Below are 19,468 nucleotides of genomic sequence, written 5' to 3' on the forward strand. Positions count from 1 at the left end.
CCTGTCGACTATACATATACTGCCGAACATAGTATCAGTATAGTTTTAATCTATTAGCCCTAAAATCGGCTTAGGTAACCCCGGCAGCTTCGCTCGCTGACCCGGATATGTGGACCTAGGGGCCGACCCCGAGTTGGCATCACCGCTGACGGGGCGGAACGCTGCTTATTAGCATCGACTCTATAGTACAGCCCCATGTCCCTAGTCTGTTTCTCGGGCTGGCACATACCTGTCCCCTATGCTAGCGCGATGGTTCAATCCTCGCTATACGAAGTCGGGAATGGGTTGGGCTAGGCTGAGCCCCGGTTTTCTCTCGGTCTTGTTGCTGGACTGAGGAGGCGTCGTATCATCTATGGTGATTCGCCCCTTGGCGGAAAACGTGAGTGCTGCGACGAAAGGTTAGGCGATGGCGTCATGAGACATTTACAGAGAGCGCGAGACAGTCCGAGAGCATCACAAGTTCGCTGTAGAAACCAGTATGGCATATATATGAGGATGCGCAAATTAATTGGTATCTTAAGCAAGCTGGCGCGTCATTATGGAACCGCTCTGTTGCCACGACAAGACGGCGGCCCGACAGCTGAACGCCCAACTTAACAGCTAACTCCCAAACGCAAAGTATTGGCCGAATGTGTCGGCTAACCCCAGTAGCTGTTCCTCGCGTTGCTGTGTCCGATAGGACGGCGACCATGTAGCGTGCATGGCGACAACGGGCTCGTCACCTACTCATACATCCGGAGGCTATGCTATAGAGCACTCGTTGTGGCCTGTGGCAATATCCGTCTCCTAGACAGCACATCATCGCCCGCGCGGACGTTGGTACCTCACCTTCGGGAACTCCAGCGGCAGGGCTAGAACGGCGACCTGCACGCGCGTGCCCTTGATCGCGCCTTTCGTGGCTTTAACCTTGCCGCCGATCTCGCGGAAATATTGGCCAAACTGCGTCTCGTCTAAGCCGAGGTCGTATCTGATCTTGCTCGTCTCGAAGCTGTAGTTCGACAAGATCGCGGCCAGCGCGCAGCAGTAGGTGTACACTAGATCGATGTGGAATTTCCTCATCTCTCCGCTGGTCGAGAATTTTCGCCGAATGTTCTCGATGACTGGCTCTGGCGCGGGCTGTAGAAGCTCCCTGAGCTTGTCCCTCGGTGGGATCCGCCTCACCCCCCTCTCCTTCCCCGGCCTGCCAGCTTTGACGAATTTAATCAGGAAATCTAGATACCGAAGGGCCCGCAATCTATTGACTGAGTCGGGCCCTGCTCCCACGGCTGCGAGTCGCGACGCAATGAATGCGCTCGGCATCGCGAGATTAATCCCCTTCTTAAGATGATCCTGCCATTCTTTGATAGGGACGTTATTTAATATTTCGTTTCCGATTAAGATAGCGGGGGTGTAGACATCATGGATCTCTTGGGCGTCAAAGTTGCCGGGGGGCACCGGTTTCGCTGCGTCGGCTGCTGCTTGGAGGTCCTCTCTGGACGCCATTCCCGCCGTGACGTCATTTACGGATTCCATCAACGCAAGGGAAGAGGAGTTGAGCTTCCGCGGGCTTCCGTCTGCGTCGGAGGCAGCATTCTCTCGGCCGATGGCGTTCTGGGTAACGGCAGCGAGGGCTTTCTTAGCCTTCTTGGTTCCGAAGGCTTCACCGAGATCGGTTCGGAGTTCCATCATTGTCTGTATTGGTAATTAGGAGCGCCGTAACCGATAAAGAAAGCAAACCGGAAATAGTCGACATTTACCTTGGGGACATCGCGCTCCTCACTATCCTGTACAGGCGGTTGCTGTTCTCGAACGGTGCCCCTGATGGCCATCTTCTTGGCTTCCGCCACAGCGAGCTGGCCTGTTTGAGGATCAAAGACTGCGACATAGTGCTTCAGATACGATTCTCGACCCCCAGGCCCATCCTCCTTTGCCGTGTAGTCTAATTTGCCGTGGGAAGAGGAATGGAGGACGAGGTCGGATGCGCGTGAATTGGATCTCTTGCTTCGCTTGGGGTTTTTGGGTAGGACCTTGGCGTATGTCTGGAACCTGACCGAGCTGGGGATACAGAGACCAGGCGAGGTTGCTGCGGCAGAAAATGTCAGCGGCTGTGTAGGCGGGATACGGTCCAAATGCGACGCGACATACCTAGTATGGGCGGGAAAGCCTGGCCTGTCTGGATGGAAGCCACCTGGACGAGGCTGGATCTCGATGGCTGGGGGGAGGTCTGGGCGGCTACCTTCTTCCTCGGTCGCGGGGCGGTATCGTCGCTGCTTTTCCTCTTCTTCTCCTTGCGATCCGACATGGCGAGGTCGTGCTGAGAAGCCCAGGCCACAGAGGCTATGCGCACTTCCGAGGTTGCTGCTGTTGGTCGAAGTTGAGCTTGGTAAGATATCGTAGGTAGGTACCTACCTGTTCTTAATTGAGTTTGCGGCGTGTGAAGGGGAAAAAAATTACCTGGTTCTGCCGGTTTATTCAAGTCGGCGATTGGATTTAGCAGGCGGTGAGCACCGGCCCCACATCAATGCCAATCCGTGCTCGCTCTAAGCAGTTGGCTTAAGGCCCTTTCCGTTCTGCACAAAACTCGTTTATAAGTATAGGTAGGAGGTACTTATGAGCAAACGGATGATGAGGTACGTTGCGGGTTCCCTCCACTTATGCTTCACTTTTTACCGTTTTGCGGACCGTTTAGTCTAATATCCGTCGCGTAGGAGGATAGGTGCCTATATAAGTGCCCTACAGTTTCCCGCGGCATTATCTGGTTTTGTTCACGGTGTGTGATGCGGCTGGTACTACTGGGTATCCGGCGGTGAGCTCGCGTTATGAGTCGGCAGGATTAGTTGAAGAGCCTGGACTATCCTTCCTGGAGCATAGTACTAGCCGCCTATTGATAGGCTTGCCTGCTGACGTAGAGTGGACGGGTTGAAAAGAGAGGTCGAAACTCCTTCCCGCCGCCGAGGATGAACTGAACAGCTCGAATTCGAGGAACCGGCGACGCCACCTGACGTCGAAACCCGTACGAAGGTAGGCACGATATACCTACTGTCGCGAACACGCCTGGATTTACGGCCCCCTCAACCCATCAAGAAAAAAAAAACCTACTACTCTCACCTCCGGAACATCCACATCCTCCATATCTCTGCTATGGGGTGTCCGGCTTTACCAAAACTACATCGTCAGATATCAGCTACGTCCCCGCCACGGTTCGAACGTAGTAGTTGCTGCGGTCGGCCCCATCTACCTATCATAAGGGGTAAAAGTCCAAGCGAAAGCTAATACACCTAGAAGTAGGTAGGAGCCGTAAATCCACCTCCAGTCCGGGCCCTTCTAACCTACCTAGCAAGCGCGAGTGACGACCTGTAGCGCCATATTTGAAGGGTCTTACTTCGTTTATCCTGAGCGGAAACCGGTCGAACAAGTCACTAGAACCCTTGAGTTTAAAATGAGACTCTCACCATCTCTCTCACCTTCTAAAGATGGACTTTCGCGCTATATTGGGTTGCTAGGAGCACCCAGCGGGCACCGAAATCCCTCTTTATAGACCAATCTTGGCGACGGGGAAGAATAGAACGATGTTGTGTCCGTGTACAGGAGCAATGAATCGGTCCATTTCGGCGAGCTTCCTCCCAGCTTAAGATGGGGCTATGGAATTGGAGATAGGTGTAGTGTGGCCGAATAGGAGCGTGACCGTGCCCCAATTATGGACTGGTTACAATATTACCTCTCACCCCTTTGAGGGGAACGAAAGAAGATCTAATATGGGCGGACCTGGGGAAAACCCGCGGGCTAAGCACAGTTCAGCTTAGCGGCTCTACGCTGTTCTCGGCGCTGGTTAGTCAGCTAACCTTTCCTTTCCATGATCTGAGTCGTTCCCGGCAATTCCTCAGCGATCTTCTCCCTACTACCCGTTGCTTTCTATTCAAGGTGACGATGCTGCAAAGGCCCCCGTCCGACTCCCCCGGTGGCCGGAACCGCGGTCCCCGTCTCTCGCGGGCACGAGCGTGTGCGTGTTCCAGGAACCCCTCCGGAGTCCTTTGGCATCGAGACGGCCCTGACGATAGTTGAATTAGGTGCCGAGTGCAAGAGGCATAAGATCAAATGCGAAGTGAGGCGGGGCGAGTCGTCTTGTAACAGATGTCTCCGTAGCGGTACCGAGTGCGCGCCCTACGATCCGAGCCAGAGAATCTTGGACGAGCATGCAGCGTAAGCTTCCCAGTCTTATTTACCATCCCCGCTCGCCGATCGGCCTCTTAACCATACAGCAGCTGGAAGGCTGAGGCGACTGCCCATATCAGCCAGCTCCAGGCGGCTGTCAGGAGTCTCCTGCAGCACGACCGCCTTCCAGATCTCTCCAGCTTCACGGCGGCGGCGGCTACCACTAGCCGAGCGAACTCGGCGCCGGGGGCCGTCTCAGCCGGAAGTGCTGCCATCGAGGCCATTGATATGCGCAGAGACGCTTCCCCAGAGAGACCGAATGATGACCCTGGTCTTGTTCCGGCTCCCATGGGGAGCTTGTATGAGCTGACAAAGGTGGCAAACCTGCGCGACGCCACCCTAACGTCGCTGCAGACGATATCCGTCGAAGAGGACCTGATCTCCCGGGGTGTTATATCAGCTGCTGAGGGCCAGCACCTATTTGCGCTGTACCTTGAGAATCACCACCCGCTTCTCTGGGGGGGCGTTCTCTTCCCCTATCGGACGCTAGATGCTGTCCGCCAGGCTTCGGCCCTGCTTTCCACGGCTGTGATGACTGTCGCTGCTCTGCACACGCCCGGGCGTACCGAGACACTCCAAACCTGCTACGATGCGTTCGTGGCCCTCGTTACTAGCTCGTGCTTGTCGAGGCGCTACAGTATCGACGACGTTCGAGCGTTGTGTCTCGCGGCGTTCTACCTCCCTAATCTTAGTTGGAGACTTTCCGGACAGGCCGTCAGGATGGCGGCCGAGATGAACATGCACCAATCGTTCCAGAAGCTCATAGACGGCGACCCGAGCCACCACGAACGGGTTAGGTTGTGGTACGCGCTCTACGTATGTGACCGCCATTTCAGCATTGCCTATGGTCGACCGTCGGCCATGTACGGTGACACTGCAATCGACGGCGTCGAGAGTTTTCTACGAAGCCCCTCTGCCGAAGCTGGTGACGTCCGGCTCTCGGCTCAAGTTGCCCTCTTCAAGATACTCACTGAAGCCTATCTAGAGCACGGAAGCGATCAGAATCAGGCCTTGAGCGAGCACGACCTCGACGGGTTGCGTACGTTCAACATCTCGATCGAGCAGTGGCGCCTGCTATGGCAACCGCGCTCCTTGGATAGCGTCGGCATCGGGTCATACCCGTCCAAGGGCGTGGTAATGTACTATCACTTTGCGCGCTTTCAGCTGAATTCGCTCGCCTTGCGCGGGATACGTTGGCCCAGTGCCGAACCGCTCTCACCGAATCGCCGCGAGGCAGCCATGACCGCTATCGCAGCGGCCATGAACACTCTCATGTACATCCTCGAAGAGAATGACCTACGGCGGGCACTCAACGGAGTCCCGCTGTTCACGCACGCTATGGTGACCTTCTGTGCTACTTTTCTCCTGAAGATGGCTGCCATATGGGCCTTTGGTAGTGACGACCGATTACAAGGACTGGGCCTCGGCTTTAATCTGGACGGGGTCCTTCATCTCACCCGCCGATCGGCGGATCTGCTTTCCGAGGTGGCGGAAAAGGTTAGTGAGAAGCATTTGACCCGGCTTATTGTCGCAGGAATTCGGGAAATGATACGGCGAGTCACGGTATCGAACAGGGTAGATACAAGTCGTGTAGCCGCTGGAGAGCATCACGAATCTCTACGGTCGGGAATTCATATGGGCGCGGATGCAGCGATCGACCCTGCGCCTAATCAGATAGGCAATGGTACCCATGAGATGATATATAACATGGACCTTGATAGCCTAGTTGGCTTACTGGAGTATGGCTCCGGCGAGACTTTTCTGAGCCAATTCCCCGCAGTCGGCTTCGAGTCATGGGCAGCGCCGACTTGACAGCCTTCGTTTGGGGTAGGCTTTCCCTTTCAACCACCTTGGGTGGCGGATATTACCTCCCGTTGGGTAAATCATAGGCTACGACTTGCGGATTTGTATTCAGAAACGATTTATCCTGCTGTCAAACCTGGCCGCTACCCTTCAACTACCCAATTAAGATCGGCCAGGGGTTACTATTGTTACGAACCCCATCAAAACTCGATCAGAGCTTCGATTGCGGCCCCCTGAGATGTTGCGGTGCGTCTGTCAGTCTCGGGACCATACGACTAAGCTCCCAGGTGTTCAAGAGTCCCGGGTGGAGTTGGGACAAGTCGGTGCAACCCATCATCCGCATGGTCGTCTCAAACTCGTCCCTCATGACTGCGCGAAGGCAGAGGTTAGCAGGCTTCTTTTTAGTCTGAGCGATTCGCGATGCTCACTCTCAATCAAGTGTTCGACGCCCTCAGGCCCGTAGTTCGCTGCGTAGAGGAATGGCCGACCCATACCCACAGCTTTGGCTCCCAGACATACCGCTTTGAATATGTCGGTACCGCGTCGAATGCCGCCGTCGATATAAACCTCGATATGCTTGAATATTTCGGGGCAGTTAAGCTGCAGCTCCAGCAAAACTAGAATTGCCGGTGTCGACGTGTCTAGACTCCTGCCACCGTGATTGCCTATCAACAAGCCGTCAACCCCGTGCTCGACGGCCCGGATCGCATCTTGTGCCGTCTGCACCCCTTTGAGCACGATTGGCAGTCTAGTCACACTGCGGAGCCATTTGATGTCCTCCCAATTGGTCGTCGAGTCGATATACCCTGCCATTGTGCGTCCCAGACCGCCCCCCCTGGAGTCGTTGGTTGCCACGGCACCATTTGGTGTCGGCGTCAGCGCCACGGCGTCAGCTTTCACACGCTCATCTGCCTCGCGTTTCGCGGGCGTTGGCTGGTCGACGGTCACGAAGACGGCCCGCATACCGCACTGCTCCGCTTGCTTGAGAAGCTTCTCGGACGCAGCACGGTCCTTGTTGACGTAGAGCTGGAAGAAAAAAGTTGTATCGGCGCACGAGGTGATGTCTGCCATCGGGTAAGACGCATTAGTTGATATCTGTCGTCCGAACTTGTTAGCCGCCAAGAATTCGCGGAACTATGCCTATATCGTGAATGGAGACTACTATTACCTACCGTATGGGGGATGCCAGACTTGGAACATCCCTTCGCTATCACCGTCTCCCCGTCCGGGTGTGCCAACCTAACCATGGCTGTCGGGCTAACGAACAACGGAAGGCTGACATCGTTTCCGAGCATCTTCGTCTTCGTGCTGATGTCTCTGACGTTTCTCAGGACCCGAGGTCGCAACCACATGCGCCCAAAAAAGGCGGCGTTTGCCTCTTTGGTTATGCAGTCGGTCGCTGCGGAAGAGAAGAATGCCCAAGCCTTGTCGGAGAGATTTTCGGAAGCAGCCTTCTCGAAGTCATGGCTACTGAGAAGCGTGAGGAGTGGCCTCCTCCTCCCCCCACCATTCTTTGCGGTCGATGGGGAAGCGGGGGTTTTGGTCTCCGAAACATCTGGACCTGGGCCCATACTGCTCTCGTCAATCTTACCAATTCTCTTAGAGGCCTCTAGCTCGTTCTGTATCAGAGATGGCGCATGAATGCTATTGTATACCGCCGAAGCGTCTTGGCCGGCGTACTTGTGAATGACTGCGCTGCATAGTCAGCATCGGATTCTAAACAACAACGAGGGGGCATTCTTAGTCCTACCGGCCGCACCGCCGGGATGCTCAGGGGCAAAGTCGCCGAGATCCCAAACTACACCGTTGACTACTAGCCAACAGTTTTCGGGTGAGGAGTGTTTTCGCAGTTCGTCGGCCGTGATAGGGTGCTCTAGTGCCATCGCGAATTGGTGAGGGATGGAGATGCTGCTACTCGCACCTAATTACACTCACAACTGCAGCAGATAACCATCGGAACTCATGGACGAGGGGCATGATCATATCAGCCAATTCACATTGGCGAATTAAAGAAGACTAAATACAAAGACCGGTATGGTAAACTGGAGAGCGGAAACGCATTCCCGAGGCCAATCCCATTCTGGCTTGGCAGATGGGACCGCCAAGAATCTGGAATATCCATACCAGCTGTCGTTCGGTGTTGTCGCCGGACCCCACCTCGGAGAAAGTGCCGAGTCCCAGCAGTCAGTATGAGTAGGCCGAGGCTTGCCGAGGAGTATTCGATGATAACTAGGAAGATCTGCGGATAGCAACGCTTGATGATATCTGCAATTGAAAAAGAGAAGTCGAGAGAGGTCGATAAAATCAAGGAAGCCTTGGTAGTCTCGTCACACTCGCTCTCATGCATCCTTAGAGCCGGGTATCAGCTTAGTGTCCTGCTGCTTAGCTTGTTCTTTTCCTCTACACGGTTGACCAGACCGCGAACACCAAGCAGTCGTGTGCTCATAGAGCATATCCCCCGCCTCAACCTTCTTTCAACGCGCATCCGAGATCATGCGCATCCTGATTACTGGAGCTGCCGGATTCGTCGGCCAGCACCTGGCCAAAGTCCTCCTTAATGACGAGGAGGGGCGTCATACCGTTATCTTGACAGATGTTATCGAGGCCCCCATTCCAAAGGGGACGAAATGGCCGCAGAATGCCAAGTCTATCAAGGCAGATCTCCTCGCCGGCTCGCAGAACGTCGTCGACGAGGGCTTAGACGCGGTGTTCGTCTTCCACGGTATCATGTCGTCGGGTTCGGAAAGTGATTTCGACCTGGGTAGGTGGCTAGCTCGCCAACCAAACTTAGGATGTCGGCTGACGTTTCACTTCCGCTGTAGGGATGAAGGTGAACTTTGATGCCACCAAAGCACTCCTCGAAGTCCTTCGCCAGACTTGCCCCGGCGTGAGGGTTATCTACACATCCAGCCAAGCAGTGTACGGCGGCGACATCGTCGAACCCGTGACCGAGGCGACCCGCCCTACGCCCGAAAGCTCGTACGGGTGCGAGAAGATAATGTGCGAATATCTCATCACCGAGTTCGCCCGCCGTGGTTTTATCGATGGCCTCATCCTCCGCCTTCCTACGGTGTCGGTGCGGCCGGGTAAGCCTACCGCCGCGGCGTCGTCCTTCCTTTCGGGCATAATACGGGAGCCGATGCAAGGTCTTCCCTGCGTGGTCCCCCTGAAAGACCGCGCCTATCGCCATTGGCTATGCTCCCCGCGCATTCTCGTAACTAACCTTGTCCATTCTCTTACTATTCCGCGGGAGGCGTTGCCCGGCTACGACCGCGTCGTCAACCTGCCTGGCATCGGGGTTACGGTGCAGGATATGATGGATTCCCTAGCAAGGGTGGGGGGACAGGACAAACTCCAGTATGTGTCGGAAGAGGACGACCCCAAACTAAAGCCAATCCTCTATTCTTGGCCCACGCTTTTCGACAACACTAGGGCTTTGGGTCTAGGCTATGTGCGAGACACGTCTTTTGACGACATCGTAAGGGACTTCAAGGACAGCTTGGGAAGCGCCTAAGCTTGCGAATTTCCCCCTCCCTTTCGAAAGTGTCCCAACGCTTACCTGCGTGTACCCAACACATAAAACTTGCAAATATCTAACTAGAACAACACGATAAAAATTCAGCCAGTCAACCAAGTATATGTAGACGGAAGTAGAAATAAATCACGGTCACCCCTCCAAATTCACCAACTCTTCCGGCCTACTGATGGGGATATTATTACCGCGTTCCGTGCTAGCGAAGGAGAACCGCCTTAATTCAGCTCACCACCCTAATAAAGGCCCCAAGAAACCACAGGCTGCTATGCCTTGCCTGTAGACCCCATATAGTCCATGTGCAACCCCGCCGCTCTCTACATGGCCGGAGCCTCCCTCTTCAATCACGACAGTTAACGATATCTAACCAGCCTTTTCCTTCTGCACCTCAGTGAACCTGGCATTGGCCGCATCGTTAACATTGCATTTTGCTATACCGCGTTTGACACATTCTTTGAACAGCTCCTCATCAAAGTCATCTGCGCCGTGGAGAACGAGGTGGACCCCGCTCTCGGTCTATTTGCGAATCCGGCCGAGGCGGGCATAGTCCAGGTTCGGGCCCTCGGGGCCGCATTTGCCGTTGCTAAAGCCTGGTGCAAGCTCTGCAGTCAATCTGCACCTCGATTTGTTTGGGGGTGGTGAGGACTCCTTCCAGATCGCCAGTATCTTCAATACCGTTGATGCACCCGGGCCCGGCTTCGGCGGCGATGCCCCTCGCGTGTAGGAACTCGGCCAGCTCCCTCGTCTCGGCCCGTATTCTCCTCCTGCTCATATTAATAGTCAGTGTCGACCATGACGCCGTCGAAGCCACAGAGCTCGGCCGCTCTCTGCATGCTCGTCAGGGACTGCACGTGGTCTATGTGTACGGCCACGGGCACCGCAGCCTCTCGCTAAACGCGTGGGTGAGAAGCCCGTTGGCGAACTCGACTACCTCGACGATGGCCGACGCCCGGTTCTTAGTGTCTGCCATGGTGGGCTAGATGCCTGAGATGAGGGCCTGAGCGTGCCGGAGATAAAGTCACATATTGTCCCCTTTCCTCCCGACGAATCGTCTGATGAAAGGAAACCCCTCTCCAGTACTCAGGTCCACCTTGCTCGTTGAACGGGTGCCGGCTACGAGGCCCGCGGCCTCCAATCCTCGTTACCGAGACTCCATCTCGGCGAAAAGTGCGAGTCTGGCGTCCAGCGGCCCCAACGATACCACCACATTGGAGGAATTCTCTCTCGGCAATTCGCCGAGTGGCGTCCCCCCTTACCCTAGCCGACCCCAGAGTACGGAGTGGTTCCACCGGATGGCACATCTCGTGGAGAATGCTGCATCGACGGCAGGGGAATATGGGGGACATTGCGGGGAACCCCATGGTGGTATACCAATAGCCGAACTTGCAGGACGATGTCACGGTCCCGGTGCCGCCGTGATCCCCTGTCTGTGGGCGTGTAAGTCGGTGAATAAATAAGGAGGAGAGCTCACCCTCTGTAGATCGGCATGATAGGCCCCCCCTTTTTCCCGCTTCCCCCCATCCCCAAGGCCCTGACCGGAGTCGGATCGAGAGAAAGAAGAGGGCACGCGACGATTTCCGACTGCTTCCTACTCACTGACTCCTGCCCACCATGGCAGACAAGAAGGGTAACGACATCGACGCCAAAGCCCAGGCCGCGGGCGTTGAGGAGGCCAAGATGCCCACGAACGACGGGATGCCCGAGATCCTCCGCTCGTACAGCTCGGCCGAGTTGCAGGCGATGGAGAAGTCCCTCGTCCGCAAGGTCGACCTGCGGAGCCTGCCGGTCCTCATTGTCCTGTTCATCCTCAACATCCTCGACCGGAACGCCATCGCCAACGCGCGTCTCGGCGGCCTTGAGAAGACGCTGGCCATCGGCGATGTCCAGTACCAGACCGCGATTATGGTGCTCTGGGGTACGTTCTCGTGCTGCGGCTCTTGCTTGGGCCGCAGCCGCAGCCGCAGCCGCTCGGCTCGTGAACACCCCTGAATGACGAACTTGCTAACTCGCTCGCAGCTGGTTACATCTCCATGATGATTCCGTCGAACATGCTGCTGTCCATCTTCAAGCCGAGGATCTATCTCCCGACAGTCGTGATCGTCTGGGGCGTGGTACGTATATGCCCCCAAAACCCCAAGGCTCGGGCTTTCTCCTGCTAATTAACGCCGCGTTTCTAGGTATCCGGGGCGTCGGGGTTCGTGCAGAACTTCGCCGGCCTTGTGGTTGTTCGTTTTTTGGTCGGCGTTGTCGAAGCCCCGTACTTCCCCGGGTGCATTTTCCTCCTGTCGTCCTGGTACACCAAGACCGAGCTACCCTCGAGGATTGCCATCTTCTACTCTGGCTACACCCTCTCCTCAGCCTTCGGCGGTCTAATCGCCGCTGGTATCATCGGCGGCATGGACGGGGCCGGCGGATATCCTGCGTGGGTTCGTCTGAAACCATCACCCCGTTCACTGCCAGGTTTCTCTCCTGGTTAACACTTCGTGACAGCGATGGGTATTCATCATCGAAGGAGCAATTACGATAGTGGCTGCGTTTGCAGGTTACCTACTCCTGCCTAATTACCCTGAAAATACACCCTGGCTCAACGAGACCGAGAGCGCCCTAGCCCAATATCGTCTCTCACGCGAAGTCGACGGCGAGGTAGACGAGGTCACCGAATCCGTTCTCGTCGGACTCAAGCAATGTCTCTCCGACCCGAAGGCGTGGCTTCTGGTTCTCATCCTCAGCGGCGCCGTCGTTAGCATGAGCTTCACTTGTAAGCTCCCCCTTTTTTTCCTCGCATACACCACACTTGGCGGGGACGGAAAGTCTTCTCAGTCGCGCGAACGCTAACGTGAACTTACCCGGCAGACTTCTTCCCGTCCATCGTCCAGACGCTCGGCTATCCCGACGTCGAGACCTTGCTGCTTACCGCCCCCCCGTACTTCTTCGCCTGTATCTTTTCCATCACCAACTCCTGGCACAGCGGCAGGACGCAGGAGCGCTGCTTCCACATCGTCGCCGGCTGCATCCTCTCCGTCGTCGGGCAGATCCTCTCCATGTCCACCTACAACACCGGTGCCCGGTATTTCGTACGTCTTGCCCACCCACCTCCGGGACTCCCCCCTCGCCCTCTCTGGTCTCTTGCGCAGTGAAGGCCCCACGGCGCCGCGGGCGTTGCTAACCCTCGTGTCTACCAGGCCATGTTTCTGCAAGCCGCCGGGTCCTTCTCCGTGTTCCAGATCATTCTGTCGTGGATCTCGACCACGATCCCGCGGCCTAAGGCAAAGCGCGCCGTGGCGCTCGCCTTGTGCACGGCCATTAGCAATGCCACTAATATGAGCACCGCCTACCTCTACCCCAGATCGGACGCGCCGTAAGTCACCCCCTTCCCCCCTGCCTCCCGTACATCCACCAAGCTAGCTCCCTCCCCCCGGCGCACGCTAACACATAAACCGCCTCCCCCCCCTCACAGGCTCTACCGGATGGGCTGCATCGTGATCGCCGTCGCGCTGGTCGTCTGCGCGGCCTCATCGCTGACGCTCCGCTTCTGGCTGCGCAAGGAGAACAAGAAGTTAGACCGCGACGAGGACGGCGAGCTGCGCAGCTTCCGCTACGTGCTGTGACGCGTCCGAGCGAAGAGCTGGAGAGAAGCAGAGTCCGGAGATGGCATGGATGCAGTGCGAATGGCCTGCAATGATGTGTGTGTATACGTGTAGATATGTATGCCTAAACAACGCAAAGCATACCTACACTTACACTTACATGCTTGTTTTTCTTTTCCTGCATCGAGCTTTGCCGCGGTGCTTCGCTTGGGGCAGGCCGGCCCGATGTATGCCTCGCCTGCTTAACAATGCCGCCTGCTGGTAATATGCGCCGGTTTAGACGCCTGCCACCACACATATACACATATATGGATAGGGGTACCACATGCCAAAATCGGCGCCCAACACTCTCCGGGGCCACCTGAGGTCTACGCACACCGGCCCGCGGCGCCGCAGCGCCAGCTTAATTAGCACGAGTACCCCAGGGCGCGTTTCGAACTAACCGCTCGAACTGAGTATATCCTGCCCGCTTTCTCATGGCGTAGTCGTACACAGATACTGGCTACCTACGTTCTACCTGCTCTAAGAACTCGCTTTTTTATTTTATTTTTACTTCGGCATCGTTTCCCCCTGATCATCGAGGCGATGGCTGCGAGGGGCTGGGCCCAACCTCCCTCGATCGGTTTCCCGTCTTACTGAGACTAGATAGGGCTGACGTGCGGCAGCGGTCCGGTGCCGTCGCGGCCTCGCCGTCTCGCACTGTCTCGCTGGATAGGTATGCAGCGGCCCAGTTGAGAGGGTGGGAGGCGGGTCCCCGCCGTAGGAGAGACGGGCTGGCAGTACGTTGCTTTTCTTTCTTGGGGCGTCGCTGGCGCGAGCGAGCTATGCATAGGTATGGCCTCGCGGGGGATGAGACTGGCCTTGAGAGAGAGACAGAGTCGGCGAGCCGCCAGCGTGCCCGGCTCAAGGGTTGACCGGGGTTTGCACGCCCCACTCGGTGAACAAAAAAGGGGGGGTTGACCGGGAGCAGGCACGCAGTCAGGGGATGTCGGCTTACTGCATCGAGCAGAGCCGGAGGAGTGCGTTGCCCATGTAGGTAGCCACCCCCCACGACTACGGACACAACTTGGCGACTACATCTTCTCGGAACGAGCCGGACCACAGCGGCACGGCTGTCGAGCGCCGTGGATTGCTGAAAAGTTGGGGGGTTGCTAAGACTGAGACGGGTATTGGAATCGCTGCTCCGGGCCACTAGGCTGGGACAGGGATAGCCCGAGAACAGCCCCCATGTGGAAATACCAGCTGGTGTGAGCATACCGACGTAGGTCCCGAACCGTCTACATTAACGATGGATGTCTCGCTGCAGGGGCGCCGATATAGGTAGGTGATGTGCAGGAGAAACTTCTGCGAAGGATCGTTCGTCCACATTTCCGGGTCTAATATGTCTTCAGGGCTCACAGGTAACTGGAGGGGGGGAAAGGGGGGAGGCATCGAGTAGGCGGACCTCCTAGCGGTGCCCCCTGCACACCCACCCGTAGCGCTCGCTTTGGTTTCTCCGTACTTACGTGAGGAGGCATCGACTAGGGTGGAATAACCACCTACCCATATACCTAGAGGCTACCAACAACTCGAACCAGCTACACCCCCAAAGAGGAGAAACACGTTGGTTGAGGTTCTCGTACGAGTAGAAAGGCAGCGAGGGCACTAGCCCTGTTTCGTGAGGCATCGTGTCGCGAGGATCACGTGGCTTAGCTGGCAGTCGCTAAACGGAACGGCCCTTCGACTAACCTGCCCAACTAAAATAAGTATTGGCACTACCTACCTACTCACCTGGTAATACCCATGGCGGCCCCCGAGTGAAAAGGCGTACCTACCTACAGCTTGATTTACTCAGCTCGTGTGCACAGCGCGAGAGATACCTAGAGGGACGACGACGGCTGCCCGGCTCGAGGTCTTGCCACGCTAGAGGTTCACGTTCACGGTGGTGACCATTGCGTGGGGCCAACAATCGCAATTCTATTGACTAGAAAATCGGCCCATTTCTTCATGCAATCGTCACGAACTTCCGCAGTCGCTGCTCTGCTAGTTCTGAGTTGCATAAACACAACCATAGGTCCATAGGTCCACTCGACAAGTGTTTGACCAGCCATCCTCCCGTCCCGCCCGTCATTGTGGCCCAAAGCCCGCAGCGGTAATCCTGTCCCGCGACATCGCCGCTGGTTACTAGGCAGATGCCGTCATGTGCCGTATATAGCATAGTCGGGATGGTCGAATGCCATGTGGTGGGTGCGAGCATGTCGATGGGAAATGTTGCCTTGTCATGACGCGTTATACTGTGGTGGAGAGGGTGCCGAGATCGAGTAGTGGTGATGCGTTTACTTGCTGTTGCCGGGGTGGTGGCGTCAGTATGCGATCACCACAGGATGGGAAGGGGGGCAACCGTGACATACCTGCGGGCGCGCATCTTTCTCCTCTTCCGCTTAAGACGACGAACTCTCTTCTTTCTCCACTTGGCTCTCATCCTGGCGACTACGACTACCCGTTGTTAGTCCTCGAAGCTCTCTCGCCTTGTCTTGCCGCCGTGCGAGACAGCGTGGGTTGGGTTTTGAGGGTGTAGGTGATAGCGGGGATGGCTACGGAGGTGACGGCGATCGAAGCCGCGAGCGGGAAGATCAACGCGCGCAGGCAACCGAAGGGAGGAACGGCCAACGATGGTGATGGACGCGTCCAATTCTCGGTTGGCGATGCGAAGTGCTGGTTTTCGGAGGGCTGGCTAGGTAGTACTTACAGGTGGCTGTCGATGAGTTGCTTTGATGATGAAGCTTGGAGAAGGAAACGATATTTCTCGAGGGGAACAAATTGAAGTAGTAAGGGCCGGAAATTATGTTAGGGTTGTGACCGGGTTTTCTTCGGGCGGAAGGCGTGGGGAGAGCACAGCTGCCTACGGCTGTCAACCTGCTGGCACGCCTAGCCCGCCACGGAGTTGCTCGCAGTGCACACACCCAGGCGTCGCATTTATCTAGGTATAGGTACGGCATCCTTTTACCGTTTTCCACGTCGCAGCATCACATCGACAACTTCGCAGCCCGCCAGCATTTTCAAGCGGAGAGGGCAGGCGTTTATGTCGATCTATGTACCTACCTACCTATCTGTATGCACCGAGCGATGCTAGTGTCCTCTGCGCCCCGTCAGGCCGTCCCGTACTTTGCATGGTAGGCTGCTGTGCGGTAGCTGTCGCATACCAGCTGTCGCATAATAGCTTTCGTGTATATACCGGGTATGATAGATATCGATACATCTGCTCCATGACGGCCTCGTCGCGACCGCGGCCACCGCGGTGCCGACTTGGAGCGAGGCGGAGTGGAGATACACTACTTGCATCTTACGTAATAGAGGCTGCTCGCGTACTACCCCGCGCCCCACCTTCGGCGCCATGCGGCTAGCTGATATAAGCTGCTTTGTCGACTATCAAAGCTCCCCCCCTGTCGCTGTCATCGCCAAGTCCCATCCGTATACGGATTGGAGGCGCAGCCAGCTTGTCTTATTGTTGTCTACCTACAGTACTCCATATAGGTAGTATAGTAGACTCCCCCCTTACGCGCTCCGGCGGCATCTGCGCCCCCTCCCTCCTTGGTCCTTGGTACTACTAGGTATAACAACAGCGGCTGGGCTGTCCTCAGCCCTATGAAGACTCATACGGCCTTGGAATACGGCGTGTTCTATACGGCGTATTCTGTCCGGCCCCGCTATTATGCACTGTTGCAATTTGCCTTCTAGTTGTTATGCCACTCGATATTCTGATATCACGGTGAGTGGAGTCCGCCAGTAAGTCGTGAGTGTAGACAACTGTAAGTAATAAATAATATATATATTCGCTCCCTTGTCGGATTTCGGTCTATATTCCTTTACTCTAGGTACCTCCCCATCTCATTCTCGACTCAATAAAACCCGTCGACCCCCATCTTGGCTCCTTTGTGCTTCCGGCCCGCCCATCATGGTCTCTCGCAACGTCTTACGACTTTCCTTCGCAGCCTTCGCGGCTTTAGCCTATGCGAATCCCTATCCGAGAGCGGCAACGCTTTCGTGGAGTCCTTGTAACGGGACCGAAGTGCCCGGCCAGGTTCCCGCAGAGTGTAGTACTCTTGAGGTCCCTCTCGATTACACCGAGCCCGGTGAGACTCATGTCCTCGATCTTGTCCGGGTCCCGGCGCCGATACAACCTTCGAAGGGCAGTATTATTCTCAACTTCGGCGGCCCAGGGGGGACTGGGCGAGATGTCGTCGTTCAACTGGCGACAGTGTTACAAGCGTATGAAAGGTGCCCCCTTCGTCATTGCAACTTCGGCAAGGCTAACTTCAAATGTAAATTTAGGCTCTCGGGGCGTCAGTATGATCTTCTGTCCTTTGACCCGCGTGGAACTTCTGGCTCCCGGCTTCAATTCAACTGCCTCGACAACGACTTCGACGGGTTGTCCTTAGTATTGGGCCTATCTCCCGCTAACGAGTCAGAAGGGAGCTTGGGGAGAATCTGGGCGCAGGGAACGATAACGGCTGATACCTGTCTAAGGACTCAAAACAAGACGGGAAGTCTCATTAGCACCGCATTTACCGCAAGAGATATCATGCAAATAGTGGATGCGCTGCAGGAAGATGGCATGCTAAGATACTGGGGATTTTCCTATGGTACAACCTTAGGGGCAACTATCGCTGCCATGTTCCCGGATAGAGTCGAGCGGATGGTACTGGATGGTGTCCAAAACCCCCACCAGTACTATCGTCAGCAAGTGTAAGTGGACTCGAGCGAGGCATAGATAACCCCAGCGAAGCTAAACTTACACAGTGAGCCCGAGGCGCGGACAGACGCCGATGCTGCATTTTCCGCCATATTTACAGGCTGCGTTGCGGCTCCAAACAAGTGTGCCTTGGCCAGAGATAACAGAACTGCTGCCGAGCTTGAGAGAGAGGTCCTAGACTTCTTCGAGGCTGTCAAGCTCCGCCCACTGGTCGTCCAGGGCGCCATCCTGGATTACACTGCCATAAAGAGCTACTTTGTCGGATCCCTTTACGATAGTTCAGGCTGGCCTGCACTCTCTGGACTGGTTGACACGATACTAACCGGACAATATGAGAGTTCGTCTGGTGTTCCAACTGATCCTACCCCTATCCGTCAGACTATTATTCTGGTACAGGCGTTAGCCGGTATCCGTTGTAGCGATAGTGAGGTGCGGACCGAGACATTTGAGGATTTTGCTCTAGCTGTTCAGTCGATGTATGAATCGAGCAATATCAGTATGTCACCCCTAATACCCCGTCCTTTACGTGGTAAAAACTGACGTCCGATCAGTGGGAGATATGCTAAGCGTATACGCTACTTGCTCGCAATGGAAAATTGAGCCTAAAGAACGGTACACAGGCGATTTTAACGTGGATACAAAGAACCCAGTCCTCTTCATCGGCAATACTTTCGATGGGCTAACGCCCCTGGTCTCGGCTAAGAACGTCAGCTCCACCTTCAAAGGCAGTGCTGTCCTGGAGGTCAACGGATATGGTGTAAGTCCTTCTCCCGCTGCTTTTACCCTTCCCCCTTTCCAGTTGGAGCATGTCTTTTAGGAGTACGGCAATAGCTAATGAGACGCATCTACATAATCAGCATTCCTCTCTTGTTATCCCTTCGACGTGCTCCCTTAACAAGACTTCCACCTACTGGTTGGGTGGAACCCTGCCTGAGAAGGATGACCTGTTTTGCGAATCCGATGCTCCCCTGTACTCGGGGGTCACTTGGGAGGAGATTATCGACAAGTACTACGGTGCCAACAGCACGACACGCTCCAAGCGCACTCCTTTCAAGCGTAGTATCCCCGTTTCGCCTAAGATAGGGTACCCCATCGTCCCTCACCCCGTCAACCTCCCTTGGTAATTCGATGGAACCGGTATAGTAAATCGTTGATACAGCCAAACCATCTCCATTCGTTTACCTATCCCTTTTGCCACTCGATGGGTGTGCTACTCTGTTGCCGAGCTTGTAATATTAGTTCGGGTTAGATAGAGTATGGTTGACAGGAGAAACATTATAGACAATTTGGCGATTTGTCAAGCGATCAGCAACCAAGTCCTATGCCGTACGTTGCCTTCGGCTGTCAATACTAGCAAGAGGCTCCTTAGCACCTGCACCCAATCCGCTGCCCATTGATATATATTATCATCTACGGGTATTGTCTACGTATATAATACAAGCGGTGCCTACACGGTGACCTTGGAAATGCGCAAGGAATAACTGCAGCCTAGAAATTGCCGCCTAGTACCTAGGTAGGCAGCAGCGTAGTGTTCCGCCTAGAATCAGGATCCTTTACCATAGCAATGCCTGTAACTCAGAGAGCAGAATCGAGTAGATTAGCCGAAGTGGAGTCAACTAAGCC

The 19,468-nt window shown here is 55.6% G+C and overlaps 9 protein-coding genes across 9 annotated transcripts; 4 read left to right on the top strand and 5 right to left on the bottom strand.

The window, feature by feature from the left end:
• Positions 1–798: 798 nt before the first annotated feature.
• On the bottom strand, positions 799–2,281 carry GGS23DRAFT_602023 (RNA polymerase I associated factor, A49-like protein; the record flags this gene model as incomplete). The annotated part of the gene is made up of 3 exons (XM_051519266.1): positions 799–1,671; positions 1,737–2,062; positions 2,125–2,281. 3 exons carry the CDS (start codon positions 2,279–2,281, stop codon positions 799–801), a joined length of 1,356 nt encoding a protein of 451 aa, XP_051376815.1.
• Positions 2,282–3,906: 1,625 nt separating this feature from the next.
• GGS23DRAFT_602024 (uncharacterized protein) lies at positions 3,907–6,003 on the top strand (the record flags this gene model as incomplete). Its single annotated transcript, XM_051519267.1, has 3 exons — positions 3,907–3,979; positions 4,047–4,179; positions 4,242–6,003. The coding sequence occupies 3 exons, from the start codon at positions 3,907–3,909 to the stop codon at positions 6,001–6,003; spliced, it is 1,968 nt and encodes a 655-aa protein (XP_051376816.1).
• Positions 6,004–6,104: 101 nt separating this feature from the next.
• On the bottom strand, positions 6,105–8,140 carry GGS23DRAFT_12076 (FMN-dependent dehydrogenase-domain-containing protein). Its single transcript, XM_051511079.1, has 4 exons — positions 7,745–8,140; positions 7,167–7,684; positions 6,423–7,089; positions 6,105–6,363 (listed from the first exon to the last, which is right to left on the bottom strand). Exons 1-4 carry the CDS (start codon positions 7,875–7,877, stop codon positions 6,206–6,208), a joined length of 1,476 nt encoding a protein of 491 aa, XP_051376817.1. The 5' UTR covers positions 7,878–8,140; the 3' UTR covers positions 6,105–6,205.
• Position 8,141: 1 nt separating this feature from the next.
• Positions 8,142–9,809, top strand: GGS23DRAFT_12030 (nucleoside-diphosphate-sugar epimerase). Its single transcript, XM_051511071.1, has 2 exons — positions 8,142–8,755; positions 8,817–9,809. Exons 1-2 carry the CDS (start codon positions 8,488–8,490, stop codon positions 9,506–9,508), a joined length of 960 nt encoding a protein of 319 aa, XP_051376818.1. The 5' UTR covers positions 8,142–8,487; the 3' UTR covers positions 9,509–9,809.
• An 80-nt stretch (positions 9,810–9,889) lies between these two features.
• On the bottom strand, positions 9,890–10,496 carry GGS23DRAFT_591912 (uncharacterized protein; the record flags this gene model as incomplete). Its single annotated transcript, XM_051517797.1, has 3 exons — positions 9,890–10,042; positions 10,146–10,290; positions 10,405–10,496. 3 exons carry the CDS (start codon positions 10,494–10,496, stop codon positions 9,890–9,892), a joined length of 390 nt encoding a protein of 129 aa, XP_051376819.1.
• Positions 10,497–11,012: 516 nt separating this feature from the next.
• GGS23DRAFT_12033 (retrograde regulation protein 2) lies at positions 11,013–13,186 on the top strand. Its single transcript, XM_051511072.1, has 7 exons — positions 11,013–11,441; positions 11,543–11,637; positions 11,704–11,952; positions 12,017–12,284; positions 12,380–12,600; positions 12,709–12,884; positions 12,984–13,186. The coding sequence occupies exons 1-7, from the start codon at positions 11,138–11,140 to the stop codon at positions 13,132–13,134; spliced, it is 1,464 nt and encodes a 487-aa protein (XP_051376820.1). The 5' UTR covers positions 11,013–11,137; the 3' UTR covers positions 13,135–13,186.
• A 363-nt stretch (positions 13,187–13,549) lies between these two features.
• On the bottom strand, positions 13,550–14,491 carry GGS23DRAFT_11917 (uncharacterized protein). The gene has a single exon (XM_051511061.1). It carries the CDS (start codon positions 14,366–14,368, stop codon positions 13,688–13,690), a length of 681 nt encoding a protein of 226 aa, XP_051376821.1. The 5' UTR covers positions 14,369–14,491; the 3' UTR covers positions 13,550–13,687.
• Positions 14,492–14,938: 447 nt separating this feature from the next.
• GGS23DRAFT_11929 (uncharacterized protein) lies at positions 14,939–16,450 on the bottom strand. Its single transcript, XM_051511062.1, has 4 exons — positions 15,842–16,450; positions 15,504–15,588; positions 15,333–15,431; positions 14,939–15,224 (listed from the first exon to the last, which is right to left on the bottom strand). Exons 1-4 carry the CDS (start codon positions 16,089–16,091, stop codon positions 15,098–15,100), a joined length of 561 nt encoding a protein of 186 aa, XP_051376822.1. The 5' UTR covers positions 16,092–16,450; the 3' UTR covers positions 14,939–15,097.
• Positions 16,451–16,626: 176 nt separating this feature from the next.
• GGS23DRAFT_544094 (alpha/beta-hydrolase) lies at positions 16,627–19,270 on the top strand. The gene is made up of 5 exons (XM_051514888.1): positions 16,627–17,361; positions 17,425–17,838; positions 17,893–18,341; positions 18,397–18,602; positions 18,703–19,270. Exons 1-5 carry the CDS (start codon positions 17,048–17,050, stop codon positions 18,967–18,969), a joined length of 1,650 nt encoding a protein of 549 aa, XP_051376823.1. The 5' UTR covers positions 16,627–17,047; the 3' UTR covers positions 18,970–19,270.
• The last annotated feature ends 198 nt before the right edge of the window (positions 19,271–19,468 follow it).

The sequence above is a fragment of the Durotheca rogersii genome (genome assembly GCF_024521655.1).
Source record: "Durotheca rogersii strain YMJ 92031201 chromosome Unknown GGS23scaffold_1, whole genome shotgun sequence".
NCBI classification, from domain to species: Eukaryota; Fungi; Ascomycota; class Sordariomycetes; order Xylariales; family Xylariaceae; genus Durotheca; species Durotheca rogersii.

Excerpts from the sequence above, each read along its gene's own strand:
- GGS23DRAFT_12076 (XM_051511079.1), bottom strand. The coding sequence starts at position 7,877 with ATGGCACTAGAGCACCCTATCACGGCCGACGAACTGCGAAAACACTCC. Across the intron at positions 7,090-7,166 it reads AGTCTGGCATCCCCCATACG|ATATCAACTAATGCGTCTTA; the intron begins GTAGGTAATAGT and ends TTCGGACGACAG. Across the intron at positions 6,364-6,422 it reads CGTCGAACACTTGATTGAGA|TCATGAGGGACGAGTTTGAG; the intron begins GTGAGCATCGCG and ends GCCTTCGCGCAG.
- GGS23DRAFT_12030 (XM_051511071.1), top strand. The coding sequence starts at position 8,488 with ATGCGCATCCTGATTACTGGAGCTGCCGGATTCGTCGGCCAGCACCTG. Across the intron at positions 8,756-8,816 it reads GGAAAGTGATTTCGACCTGG|GGATGAAGGTGAACTTTGAT; the intron begins GTAGGTGGCTAG and ends CTTCCGCTGTAG.
- GGS23DRAFT_12033 (XM_051511072.1), top strand. The coding sequence starts at position 11,138 with ATGGCAGACAAGAAGGGTAACGACATCGACGCCAAAGCCCAGGCCGCG. Across the intron at positions 11,442-11,542 it reads CGCGATTATGGTGCTCTGGG|CTGGTTACATCTCCATGATG; the intron begins GTACGTTCTCGT and ends ACTCGCTCGCAG. Across the intron at positions 12,285-12,379 it reads CGTTAGCATGAGCTTCACTT|ACTTCTTCCCGTCCATCGTC; the intron begins GTAAGCTCCCCC and ends CTTACCCGGCAG.
- GGS23DRAFT_11917 (XM_051511061.1), bottom strand. The coding sequence starts at position 14,368 with ATGCTCACACCAGCTGGTATTTCCACATGGGGGCTGTTCTCGGGCTAT.
- GGS23DRAFT_11929 (XM_051511062.1), bottom strand. The coding sequence starts at position 16,091 with ATGCCGTACCTATACCTAGATAAATGCGACGCCTGGGTGTGTGCACTG. Across the intron at positions 15,589-15,841 it reads CAACTCATCGACAGCCACCT|TCGTAGTCGCCAGGATGAGA; the intron begins GTAAGTACTACC and ends AACAACGGGTAG. Across the intron at positions 15,225-15,332 it reads GACATGCTCGCACCCACCAC|AATGACGGGCGGGACGGGAG; the intron begins ATGGCATTCGAC and ends GCTTTGGGCCAC.
- GGS23DRAFT_544094 (XM_051514888.1), top strand. The coding sequence starts at position 17,048 with ATGGTCTCTCGCAACGTCTTACGACTTTCCTTCGCAGCCTTCGCGGCT. Across the intron at positions 17,839-17,892 it reads CAGTACTATCGTCAGCAAGT|TGAGCCCGAGGCGCGGACAG; the intron begins GTAAGTGGACTC and ends AAACTTACACAG. Across the intron at positions 18,342-18,396 it reads GTATGAATCGAGCAATATCA|TGGGAGATATGCTAAGCGTA; the intron begins GTATGTCACCCC and ends ACGTCCGATCAG.